The sequence below is a fragment of the Ananas comosus genome, linkage group 21 (assembly GCF_001540865.1).
Source record: "Ananas comosus cultivar F153 linkage group 21, ASM154086v1, whole genome shotgun sequence".
Classification (NCBI taxonomy): domain Eukaryota; kingdom Viridiplantae; phylum Streptophyta; class Magnoliopsida; order Poales; family Bromeliaceae; genus Ananas; species Ananas comosus.
The window spans coordinates 4,487,292-4,500,795 of NC_033641.1; the positions used below are offsets into that span (position 1 = coordinate 4,487,292).

A 13,504-nucleotide genomic window follows, 5' to 3' on the forward strand; every position below is an offset into this window, starting at 1 on the left:
AAAAGGTTCAAGACAACTCAACCTAAATCCGACCTAAGGAAAAATCCAGTCCATTTCGGGCTATAAATAAAATCCAAAGTCTACAAATAAAACACATGAAACCCAAAATCCATCAAATAAAAACCAAAGACCCAAAGTCCAAAAATAAAACCCCAAAATCCAAAGTCCACAAAATAAAGCCCAAAACCCAAAGTCTACAAATAAAATCCAAGACCCAAAGTCTACAAATAAAACCCATGACCGCAAAGTCGCTAAACTAACCCGTCAAATCAAACGACCACAAAGTTGCTAAACTAAACAACCAAACCCAGACGACCGTAAAGTCGTTAAACTACACCCAAATTCAAACAACCGCAAAGTCGTTAAAATAAGTTGCTAGAATCAAACGGCCACAAAGTCATTAATCTAAGCAACCTGAATTCAAATGATCACAAAGCCTTTAAACTAGACTATCCAAACTCAAGCCGACCGCCATGTCGGTAAACAGAGCACCTCAAACTCAAATCAACCGCCATGTCGTTAAAATTGAGCACCTCAACTTCAAGCCGACCGCCATGTCGTTAAATTGAGCACCACAACTTCAAGCCGACCGCTATGTCATTAAACTGAGCATCACAATCTCAAGCCGACCGCCATGTCGTTAAACTAAGCACCTCAATCTAAAGACGACCGCTACGTCATTAAACTGAGTTACTCAAATCAAGCCGATCGCCATGTCGTTAAACTGAGCACCACAACTCAAGCCGACTGCTATGTCGTTAAATTGAGCATCTAAACTTCAATCGACCGCCAAGTCGTAAACTGAGTAAATCAAGTTCAGATATGACTGTCAAGTCGTTAAACTGAACAAATGACTATCAAGTCGTTAAACTGAGCAAATGACCATCAAGTCGTTAAACTGAGTAAATGACCGTCAAGTCGTTAAACTAAACATTTGACCGTTAAGTCGTTAAACTGAGCATTTGACTGTCAAGTCATTAAATTGAGCAAAGGGCCATCAAGTCATTAAACTGAACAAATGACCGCCAAGTCGTTAAACTGAGTAATCTTATTTCAAATTCTTTTTAATCGCCAAGTCGTTAAACTGAGCAAATCATATCAAAGTCTTTTTGACTGCCAAGTCATTAAATTGAGCAAATCATATCAAACTCTTTTGACTGCCAAGTTGTTAAACTGGGCAAACTAATTTCAAACTCAACTTGACCATTAAATCGTTAAACTGAACAAATTATATCAAAACCAATTTGAATGCTAAGTCGCTAAACTGAGCAAATTTGATCACCAAGTCGTTAAACTGAGCAACCTAATTCTGAATGATCGCCAAGTCCATAAACTGAGCATTTCACCAATGTACAGTAGGAGCATGCCCCTGCTTAAGCATTGTACTTGAAAATGATATAAATAAAAGTTCACCTTTATATTATGGTCTCTTTCTATCATTAGTATTAAAATTGGTCTCTTAATCAAGGGTTTCTTAACACTAAAAGTGTGGGGTAATTAACAGCAAATTCTTGAATCTGCTGAAAGCCATGAATCTATAATCCTGATTTCAAAATCAAACTTAAATAAATTTAATCTCTACCATGGATGACCGCTCGCCGGAGAAAAGCTTGCGGCGGGACCGGTTTGTTCGTGGCGGCTGACAATGGATAATGGCTTTTAGTTTATCAATCAGTTACCGCATAAGCTCGCATGACTGAAGTATGCAACATATAAATCCAATCTCTGTCCTTCAAATACTGTAGTGACTACCAAGAACTCTTAGTTATTTTGTCACGTCCGGACTCCAGCAGAAGCCCCCCCGACACGTGCATAGACCCGCCGTGTACACCGAGCACCCCCGGTGCACACAAGGCGTCTACAACAACTATAGAAGGAACCATCAAATTGTCCATTCTGATGCTGATTGTAGGGAGAGATAAGATTTTGTAGGCTTAAGAGCGCGACATCTTTATTGGAGCTTTCCAATCCAAAGACTTAAGCCTACATGTTTGGGCTCATTAGTCCATAAGTATGTCTATGTAGCCTCAAAACATTCACTTTTATTTCCATGTATTTATGGATTAACTATAAGAAATTAGGGTGCAGTCATATGGTAAGAATAAGACTAATCACTGAAACAAATGTAGCAAGTCCGAGAGGTGCTAATCACATGATGTAAAAATAGAACATTCATAAGAATAAGGCTGACGAAATTGCAACGTCCACGAATAAGAACAATGCTCGATCCAAACGTTCCTCCAGGATGTGAATTGTTTCTGCAGCCTTTTTTTGGGTCTAATTTACTGATTTTTTAGTACTATGTTTTATATCATGAATTTGGGTTCATTATACTGCAGAGCCCAAAAGAGGTAAAAAATTCAATAAATTAAAATAAGATCTATGAGCTAAACATATCTTACATGACAAAATGCAATCTTATATCGGGCTAAATACGTGAATGTAACATTGGGGAAAAGGATATAAGACCACCAAAATACTGTAGCATGCAAGGCTATCCATACTATAACTTAAAGAAAAATCTCAATTCATCTCGTCATCAAATCTCATACTAACTTCTTCCGAACACTCGATTAAACAATTGGAACTTCCGCAATTTCTAATATTTTCTTCGGTGGCTTGATATTAATTTCGTCGACTAGCTTCAAAACTCATCAACTTGCTCCCTTCCCTATCTCCATTTCCAATTATTTTTCTTCTCTTCTGCACACTCGCGAGGCTTGAACGAAAGATCTGGATAATTATCGGCCTTTTCCTCTTTTGCCGGATTTTTTTCCCTTGAAAGATTTGTTGTTCTTCATCTTCGCAATCTTAGCAGCCTTTTTCTGCCTAGTCTTCCGCACTTGCTCAGCATCTTTAAGTTCAGACGGCACATCTGCATTTGGCACCAGCCGTCGGTTCCTGCCCCCTTTCATATGCCGCTTATTTCCTCTTTGGTAGCCACCTATAAGAAAAAAGTTAAATCAATCTCAATACATCTCATGCACTAGGGCTGGACATTTCGACTTGCAGAAACAAGTTAAAAATCTCTTTCTTTTTTTTTTTAAATTCACTGAGGAGAAATATTCTCGCACAAAATTGAATAAAAGCATAAACATGAGGTAAAGGAGATAGCATCACCTGCAGCACGAATGCTTTCATCTGCAGCATCTCCTGTATCTCCGCTAAGAGAGATCTTCCTGTGAGACTTTTCCTTCCACCTTTTGTATATCCCTGCTTTAGTAGCCTTTACTTTTGCACCACTCTCCGTCTTAATCTATGGAAGGAATAGATAGATGAGAAGATTAAATTATCTTCATGGATGTAGAAGAGATGCAAATTTACTGGAATTTGGAAATTAAACAGATGTTGGGCAATGGAAAAAACAAAATCAAGAAAAAAAAATAAGCATATGAGGACTTAAGCAAGGGTTCTTTTTTACGACCTTGCCTGATGGCAAAGAAAAGCGATATTATGTTATCCACAAAATGAGTTGATTACACATACAAAATTACTCCATTTTCTCTACTAATGACTAGATCAATACATAAAACTGTTAATCATAAGCAGTTTCATCTTCTCATGTATCTGACTCAGCTAAATCAGCAATATCCACGAAAACTGACTTGGAAAGGGAAACAAACAATTGATCAAAAGAAAGACTTCTATTGGGACCTCAAAAAGAAAGTGTACGAAGGAAATACCTTCCCCGAGGCAGTAACACGTTCCCCATTATTCAACTTGATGTACTTCTTGCTTTTCTGTATGAATTAGCTCCTTTAAGTATATGCAGTAGGAAAAATATCATGAAACCACACTAGTTACAACTCATAAATAAATACCTTATCCCAATGGTATTGAGTTTTTTGCTTCTGAAGACCAGTACTATCATCTGCAACTAAATCAAGAACAGCAGCTTCTAATCTGCATTTGGAACATTCATGTGTAAATCAACTATGATGGGAGTGAAAGTTCAACACAGTTAATCGAGATAAATACAAAAAGGCTATATATAGTCAAAAGGAGGTAATTTAGCGCGGTAAGAGGTCATAAACTTAGGAGCAGGCATAGAGATGATGACCCTACGAGGACATGGGGGAGCTGACGGTGATTGGTGCATCAGTTTTGAAGCATATGACAACGGACAAGCAATATCAATGGAAGAAAAGTACTATATGAGACAAAAGCTAAGAGTTTATCCCTATATGAAAATGAAAGATGTGTTGGAAATCAATTCAAGATCAAGATTTTGGAAATTGTGCAAACTATGAAATCATATACGCAGATAATACTAGTTTTTTGGACACAACTTACTTGTTTCTGACTTCTAACTCATAACCAGCTGGTTATTAACTTAATATGATATCTACATTTGTATCTTACTTTCTGTTCTACTTGCTCCCATCTACCAATTTCCATTGAAAGGAACAAAATTATCGGTACGGTAACTATTTTCACATATTTTTATTGGAAATGAGAAAGAAAATAAGATGAACAAGATCCAGTAGTCATCGAAAGTCTGCTATGAAATCTTAGTTATGATGTCTGCAGAAAATGTGCTTTTGCAGAGATTTATCGGTTTGTGTGCATAACCGCACACATTCCACTTAAATAAAATATTGATACAGGAAATCTGCTTCCTTTCTAATCTTTTTTGCAAATGAAAGCACGATACATCCGGTGAAAAAACAATCGTTTGCTGAAGTTGTACCTGTTTGTCTTAAAGCCATTATTTCCCTTCACTGATAGCCCAGCTTCAAGATGCTAGAAAAACACCACCAAGAATTCCCATCAATCACATGAGAAGGACAAAAAACAATAAAAAAGAAAAAAAAAATCCAACAGGAACCAAAGACAGGAAAATAAGGTAAAAATGTATGGAATTTACCTGAACTATAGACCATTTGGATTTGGCAACCAAACCTTCAAAACTGTGATTTTACCATTTAACTTTCAGTTTATTTGATTTAAGTCAGTCAATAACATTTTGACTTCAAAATTTAAACGCGTTGAATTCAAATTTTGAAGCCAATGTGCTGTTGACCGACTCAAATCAAACAAATTGAAAGGACCAGTGTAAAATCAAAATTTCCGAAAGATTGGGTATTTAAATCCAAATGGTCCATAGTTTAGGTAAGTTCCATATGTTTTTACTGAAAAATAATAGAAGGCAACACTCTCTAGAAAAATAATGTATGTACAATTTGGTTGTTGTCATGATAAAGGGCACAAGGATGCTTTGCACCATCAACAACAGGCAAGAAAATAGATATGAAACTGAAGATATACTTGATTGACGGGCATAGAATTGATATAGAACTCTTCGTCCTTAAAGCTTGTTGCCTTTCTTTTCACACCGCAAACTTCTGCAATAGATGTAAAATGTTAAGGAATAATGAAGAAACGATCCTATGTTAACAATCTAATTAGTTTCAAATTTATTTCATCATTAAACATTTCAATTTCTAGTCAAAATGAAGTAAAACTTCGAATACGAATAGTGAAATCCTTTTCAATATACATTTTAACCTAATAAGCAGGTTGAGGTGGCTGATGAAAATTGATAAGCTCACTAGAATCATCACCAAGATGTAATAAGATTTTCTTAGCTTATATGTTAACAAGATAAAAATCATATACAGCGAATACATTATAATAGCCATATGAGTGGTCAGAAAAAAGCATTTACACAAATTGCTTAAACACAATGACTAAAGTTTTAACTTCTTATAATACAGAATATGACCAAGAAATTCTCTTTCTTTTTTCTAAATTATACCTTTATTTTGGTAGGGGAACCGATCCACTTTACTCAATGACATACCCAGTTTTTACTCATATTACAACACTGTGACTCATATTGTCACCCGTCACCCCATATAACAGGAAATACAACAAAATGTTAAGAAAAGAATAATTTTTCTCACAACCATACAGAAAGTTAAAGAGAAATGACATTTACTCGGAAATTATCAAATTAGTCTTTTTAACATAATTCTTCTGATCAGATAAATCATGGAAAAGTCGGAAACTAGACATTCAATTAAGTAATCATTGATAAGGATAAAAAAAAAGCTATGCCCACTAATTAGTTTAAGCTACGTGAACCCTTTTGCTGTAATGATTGAAGTTCAACTTTTGCCTTGAGAAAATACTGTCAACTGTTGTTATGCTACCTGAGACCACACTCTTCTAGATTTGGACACATTATGTGAAAACCATCATTAAGCACTAAAGCATACAGATAGTAGGTGACAGCCTACAAAAGGGGCAAAATGATAAAAGACTGGAATAGTTGAAAACCTTTTCTCTCCCAGTCTGAAGTATTATCTGCATCTACTTCCTGTAAAGAAATATCAAACAATCAATCAATGATTTTACTGAGCGACAGTTAATAAATCCAAATAACCAACATGATTATTATCGGCAGAAGTTGTTTGGCTACACAATACACTGTAGCGTTTTATCATGCAGATCTAGATATACCACTATTACCTGCATAATAATCACATTTTATTTGTTCAAACTAAACACTAGCATATTATGTATATAAATACTGATACAGGATCTCCAAGTTGATAATAAGCAATAATGTCTATAGTTGGGTGATTGTCTCACAATGAGAGAGCAAAAGCTAATATGTGTTCTAGAAAGATCTCAGCTGATATTTCTATCTGCATATGTAAATTGTCCATAGTTGGAGCATTGCAGTGTGCTTGTCCCAAATTAAAGAACGCATTCTAAGTAATACAAATGAATACACTTTATCCTATATTACTTGTTGATGATGAATTGTCCGTAATGGCAATTCCACTGTTAGAAACAAAACAATATAAATAGAATAATGGAAAATGACTGTACAGGATACAGAATGCATGCAAGTTCCACAACAAACCACTCTTTGTAACACCGTACATTTCATGAAGTCATAACTGTGTAACTTGATGTTTAGTAGAGGAATTACCTTTGCTTGCTTGGTGGAGCGCTTTTGATGTACCAAATTGATCACCTCTTCATGAGCAGCTCTTTTCTTCCTCATCACATCAAGCAAAATATTGGTACCCTATGATGTATGACCAAATATTGCATGTTAGCATACCCTATCTTTCCACAAAAATCTCCTAAAGGACTATGGTCACTTGAATTAAAATATTTTCAAAGAATTTGAAATAATAGAAAGACAGAGACTATAGAGAGTGTCGATCCCCCAAAAGAAATTCTGCACTAATACAAAAGTAGCAGTAATTAATGCCAACCATAACAGAGAAATATTCTTCAGAAAAGACAAAACAGGCATAAAGATTAAACATGAACAGAAACATGAAGACTAAATCTTAAGTGCACAACAATGTTCCGAACCTTGATCCAACAATGAATAAAGTTATATTACCTGTGAATTTTTGCATTTTGCAGCTTCTCCTTCAGCCTCTAAAATGGTCTGCTTTGGTCTGGTGATAGTTTACCCAGTTCAACAATAAAAAGATTTCCAGTTATAGGCAGTGGCAAAATGCATATAGCACAGTAAACAATCAGAAACAGCAATAGTGAATTCAAAAAGAAACTAACCTAAATGATTTTAAACGCTCAGAAAATGCAAGTGCCGATAGTTCATTGGCCCCGAGTAAATCTCTGAAAATGGTGTGCAGCCCTTCACGCGGTAAATCTTTTGTCCTCCTGATCGACTCCCTAGAAGGCGAAGGTTTCGTCTTTGAATACAAGCGGAATGCATTAGCACATGTCTTTTGCATGGAAACCAGCTCGGCACGTCCATTAATTATTTCCCGAACTCTGTCAGAAACAAGATCCAACATTGGTTGAGGAAACCGTCCATATATAGTCTCCCCATTAGCAAGAGCCTGATCGATTTTCAAGTTTACCCCATCCATGTCATTTAGAACTTCCTCCTCAGTCGGAGCAGGTCTAAGAGGCTTTGACAGGAAAAGATGAAGGTCCAATAAGTTAGGCATATCCTCTGACGTGACAAAGGAATAGGCAGTACCAGTCCTACCTGCCCGAGCTACCCGGCCCACTCTGTGGACAAATATTTTAGGTTTCGGAGGAAAATCCCAATTGACCACATTATCAAGCAGAGGAATATCCAATCCTCTCGCGGCAACATCTGTCACAATAAGCAGCATAGTCTTTCTCGCCCTGAATTTAGAAATATGAATTTTACGAGCATCCTGATCCATATCACCATAAGAAACAGACGGTTCAATACCCTCCTCTCTAAACAGAATATTCAGAAACTCTACATGATGCTTGGTGGAAACAAAGATCAGGGTCTGCTGGTCAGGACTAATCTGTTCCCTAATTAGATATAATAAAGCAGCGATCTTCTCTTCCTGGCGTAATGTGAAGAAGCAAAGCTTAAGATCTGGACTAATCTTGGTCTCCAAGTCGAGCCTCACAAGCTGCGGGTCCCGCAGACCTGCCTTGGCAAACTCAGCCAAGGCACTAGGCAGGGTGGCACTGAATAGTAAAGTTTGGCGTGTTTCACTCAACTGCAAAAGGATTTTGTGCAGCTGCTCAGCAAAGCCCATACCAAAAAGGCAATCTGCTTCATCGAACACTACATATTCCACAGTCCGCAGAGACATGCCCTCAACCTCCGATAGATGATGCATTAACCTACCAGGCGTTGCAATTATGATATCAGGGCTTTGTGTCAATTCTTCAAACTGGTTCTCCATGCTATCTCCACCGACCAGCAGGCTAGTTCGAAGGTCTGTATAGTGTTCACACGATATCATAATTCTTATGCCATACATTGGATTAGGATGATGCATGATTTTGCGAATCTTACAGTTTAAAGAATAGCATTTGGAATTTTCTTCGGGATCAAGAAGTTGATTTCAAGATCATATTCCCAAGGCATAGTCTAAGAGATAGATTTACCAGTTTTTCTGCTTTTCTTTCCTTTATCATATTAAAAGAAGCAAAGAATCTCACTAATAACCATGCCATAAAAAGGTGGTTTCTAACTTTGTCTACCTGTGATAAGGAAATTAGATGCTTTCCAATCACACATGCAGCAGATTATCGGCAAGAACATAAAAAAGATAATATTGCGTTGCACTATTTAAGTCAAAAGTACAGCGCTTGCCAATTTAACTTTTATTTCAAATATCAGCAACAAACTGAATATCACAACACCGAATCAATGCAGTAAACAAATATAAACGAAAGTAATTATAATTTTCTAGATGGTCAAGGAGTTGATTTCAAGATCCATCTTGCTGAAGGGTAACAAGAATATTTACGGATTCTTCTTGTATTATTTTACTTAATCATACTGGAAACAAAAAACCTTCAGATTGAACAAAACTTTAAATTTCTTACCTATGGTTCTGCACCAGAAAATTGCATCTTTTTTGTTTAATTTCTCAGTCGACCCACCTTTGATAATTCTTAGGAACACAGGAATGGCACATAATAATCAATAATTGCCATATGGGCGCATCCATTGTTACGTTTAATCAGAAGTACACTACCAACACAAGATAATAAGCAATTAAAGAATTCGAAAAAGGAAAGGATTGGAAAATCTAACCGGTGAACCGCCCGAGCTCCTTGGTGAACTTTAGGGTTTGGATGGCGAGGTCGCGGGTGGGCGACAGGATGATGGCGCGGACGCCGGCCTGCGGCACGTGCTGCCGGAGCTTCTGGAGCATGGGGACGAGGAACGCGGCGGTTTTTCCCGAGCCGGTGCGCGCCATGGCGACGACGTCGGCGCCGGCGAGGATGAGCGGCATGGTCTTGCGCTGGATCGGGGTGGGCACGCGGTAGCCCTTGCGCCTCACGCCGCGGTACACCTCGGGGCAGAGCCCTAGGGATTCGAACCCTCCGGATTTCGCCCTCTTCGTCTCCATCTTGCGCCGCTTCAGCTCCGACTTGGAGCTCACGCCCATGGCGACCTCCTCCGCGACCTCGTCGTCCTCGTCTTCAACTACACGTTCCATCGAGATATGCGAACGGCAAAGAATGCGCTGCCGGGAGTGTGCGAACGGCGAAGATGGAAGAACGCTGCCGGGGGGGTCTTCGGGGGTAGAGAGACAGAGAGAGAGAGAGAGGCGGCTGTGCGTGCGCTTGCAATGTGTGAAAAAAAAAAAAAAAAAAAAAAAAAAGGAAAGAGGAATTAGGGTTAGGGAAAGGAAAAGTTAAAATTCGATGCGATATTATTTCTTAGATTTTGATTCGATTATTAAGATTCCAAATATAAGTGGGACTTTTTATAAATAAGTTGGATTTTATTTTTCAAACTAGACTAAAAAATTAAAAAGTAATAATCTGTATTATTTATTTATATACAAATATAATTATATATTTAATTTATATATATAAATATAATATGTATTAAAAATTATATTAATACAAAATAAATATAATCGAGCTGTTATCGAGCCGAACACGAGCGAGCTGACCCTAGCTCGTGTTCAGCTCGTTTATTAAACAAGCTGGAAAATCCAGCTTGTGTTCGGCTTGTTTTATAAACGAGCGAGTCGATCTCGAGCTCATTTCGAGCCGAACACGAGCTAGATTGAAAGCCCTAATTACTAGCTCCTCTCTCGCCCATGGGTTGGTGCGGTGTCGGAGAGGGATCTCGATATCGGAGAGGAAGAGAGAGTGGTGGTGTTGAGGGAGAGAGAGTAGGGATTCCCGTGAGGGGAGAGGGAGGGTTTGATCGTGAAGAGATGGGGGGCGCGGGGCAGGGTGCGTGTGAGTGGGAAGGAAAATCGTGGACTCTTTTTTTTATTTTTTCCCTAGAGCCCTCTGCGTGCGTATAGGTGTGGTGGGAGTTGGGCTGGGGCTTTTTTTTGGGTCGGGTTTGATCAATCTTTTTTTTTTTTTTTTGGCTCAATTCTTTATATGACTTAAAATTCTAAAAAAAAAAAATCATTAAATTCATTGACCAATTTTACATTATTCAAAACTTTAATAAATTTGATATTAAAAAATTAAAATTGTACAAAACTTTTATTTTCTAAGTTAAAAGAGTATCTTTTCATCTAGAAAATATGAAGAACATATGATCGTACTTCAATTTTTTGAGGATTGTATGGGAAAAATTTTAATTTAATTTGAACTAAACTATATGCCGACGGTTTAGAACTGTTATAATAATTAGTTAAAATTGCTGCTAAAATATATTTTTGCTAGCGTTTGTATTAAGTGTCATTAAATTAACTGTCACTATAAATCAACTTTTTTGTAGTGCGCACTACAGAAAAATTAGGTTTTAAAAACAGTCGAAACCGCTGGGAAAGACATCTAGAACCGCTAGGAAAATTTTTCCCAACATTTGCACAACCATCAGAAAAAATTTAGTAACCGTTGTTATTTCTCCATTGCCAAAAGTCTTTGCCGACAGTTTACATGACCGTTGGAAAAAATGATAATTTTAGTGACACTTCTCGAACCGGTACTAAAAAAGCGCTAGTATAAATTAATAAATTTATACCAATGGTTTCATGGCTTAGGGCAGATCTTGTTTCGACAGTCGGTTTGCAAATTTGATGATTCGATGATGCTTCCGTGAACTTTGGTCTAGCTTGAGAGTTTAGTTGACATGGTACTTTTGTAGCATCACCAACTTGTTGTTGGCAATGGATCTACGGATATTTCACTTTTCTTTTAATAAGTACATTGGCTGCAGGCAACGTAGTGTCAAAAGTTAAGACGAAATACCCTATCCCTCTCGAGACTATCAGGATTGGGTCGGTGTTTTCCCTTGTAAGACAATCTCTATAAATCGCCTTATGGGAAAGCTAGAGTGGTGGTCATCCCTGATCATGTAGTGAGCCTTGGGCTAATCCTTGGCAGTTTTGTGTAGTTGATTTATCGTTACTGCGGATGGTTTTGACTGCAGATTGGGTCTGGTTGCTTATTAGCTCTGTAATTGTGCCTTACATAGCTAAATGGTTTGTTTTGTTTGGTGATCTCAGTCTTTTGCCATGAGGTTTAGACTCGCGGTGGATGAGTGTCGTGAGCCTGGTTGCTGGCTCCGAGGTCACTCTGTGTGTTTGCATACAAGATTTACGACTCGGCTTTTCGTGCAAACCTTGGAATGGATTGCGTGCCCGATCACTTGGTGACAGGTAAGTCTTGGTCTCACTGAGACTGGTGTTTAGTGTTGCTAGGAATATCGATCGCTAGGGTTCCTTTAGGATCAGTAGCGATAGGGTCTCGTGAAGACAGGTGTTTGGCATCGTTGGTGGTTTTGTTTGCGAGTTGCGATTGGCAACCTGGTTCAGCAAGTGTTGGACTTGCAAGGGGTTTTGTTGGATTGTTTGTACCTAATTGGGATATCGAGTGGACAAAATTGTCAAGCTCAATTGGTATTGGCAGACTTGGATCTCTTGGCCTAGGCAGATGGTGAGGTCTTGGACCTAGATGTGTCAAATGTTGCAGGTGGGTTTTCGAGGCAAAGGGTTTGACTTCCAAGTATTTGAGTCAGTTACTGGTTTGCCAACCAAGGTTGTGTCAGAGTGTCTGGTTGGTTTTTATCTCAGTTTTGGCAGGTGTGGAACGTACACAGTACATCCCGGAGGGACTAAGATGTACCGCGATCTTAAGCAGAACTTTTGGTGACCTGGCATAAAGCTGGATGTAGCTTAGCACGTGGCATAGTGCCTTGTGTGTCAGCAGGTGAAGGCTGAGCATCAGCGACCAGCTTGGAAGCTGCAACCAGTTTTGGTACCTATGTGGAAGTGGGAACATATCACCATAGATTCGTCATCGGTTTGCCTCGATCTTAGCGAGGCCACAATGCGATTTGGGCCATTGTGGACCGACTGACGAAATTAGCCCTTTTCTGCAGGTACATACTGTTAGAAAATTGCGTACGGTAAAAACGCAGCGAAAAAGAAATCAAACAAATTTGATTTTTGAAAACTCTCGAGATCAAATCTCAAAAACCACGCAATTAGGATCCCTCATGTTCTTTAAGATTAAAAGAAAAAAGTAAGATCGAATCTTTACCTTATTCGCGAATAAATCTTCACCTCAATTTGATGATCGTGGAATTCGGTTCTCTTGAAGCCGCACACGCGTCCGGCCTCTATAGGTATCCACACGAGGTTCTTGATTTGATCGATGTCCTCACCGGAGTGCTAGCTCCCTTGCAAAAGGACGTCTTTCTTGTCAGAAGATAGAAAAGAGAAGAGAGATAGATGACGCTGAGGTTTTCTAAAAACTCCGTATATTATATATAGAATAATATCATATTCTAATAATATAATGACAATTAAGGATAAATATAAATCTAGATTAATTATCCTTTCTTAATAGTTAGATCGATCAAATCATAATTGATTCGATCTTTATATATTTGATCATATCAAATTAATAATGCAATATTTGCACATAAGTCCTCTTATAATTTACTAACTATTAGTAAGTCCTCTCTAGTAACATTTACACTTTAATACCACTAATTTGTCAACAATTACAAATTAGTCCAATTATCAACATATTGACAATTAGGTCTTCGGCGATTCAATAATCGCCGATCTAGCTATCCGAT

The 13,504-nt window shown here is 38.0% G+C and overlaps 1 protein-coding gene across 1 annotated transcript; it reads right to left on the bottom strand.

Moving 5' to 3' along the window:
* On the bottom strand, nucleotides 2,351-10,085 carry LOC109726436 (DEAD-box ATP-dependent RNA helicase 29). The gene is made up of 11 exons (XM_020256016.1): nucleotides 9,533-10,085; nucleotides 7,546-8,707; nucleotides 7,370-7,427; nucleotides 6,944-7,042; nucleotides 6,283-6,322; nucleotides 5,269-5,345; nucleotides 4,691-4,743; nucleotides 3,822-3,903; nucleotides 3,684-3,740; nucleotides 3,121-3,256; nucleotides 2,351-2,944 (listed from the first exon to the last, which is right to left on the bottom strand). The coding sequence occupies exons 1-11, from the start codon at nucleotides 9,939-9,941 to the stop codon at nucleotides 2,742-2,744; spliced, it is 2,376 nt and encodes a 791-aa protein (XP_020111605.1). The 5' UTR covers nucleotides 9,942-10,085; the 3' UTR covers nucleotides 2,351-2,741.

Excerpts from the sequence above, each read along its gene's own strand:
- LOC109726436 (XM_020256016.1), bottom strand. The coding sequence starts at position 9,941 with ATGGAACGTGTAGTTGAAGACGAGGACGACGAGGTCGCGGAGGAGGTC. Across the intron at positions 6,323-6,943 it reads GCTCCACCAAGCAAGCAAAG|GAAGTAGATGCAGATAATAC; the intron begins GTAATTCCTCTA and ends ATTTCTTTACAG. Across the intron at positions 3,904-4,690 it reads AATGGCTTTAAGACAAACAG|ATTAGAAGCTGCTGTTCTTG; the intron begins GTACAACTTCAG and ends TTCCAAATGCAG.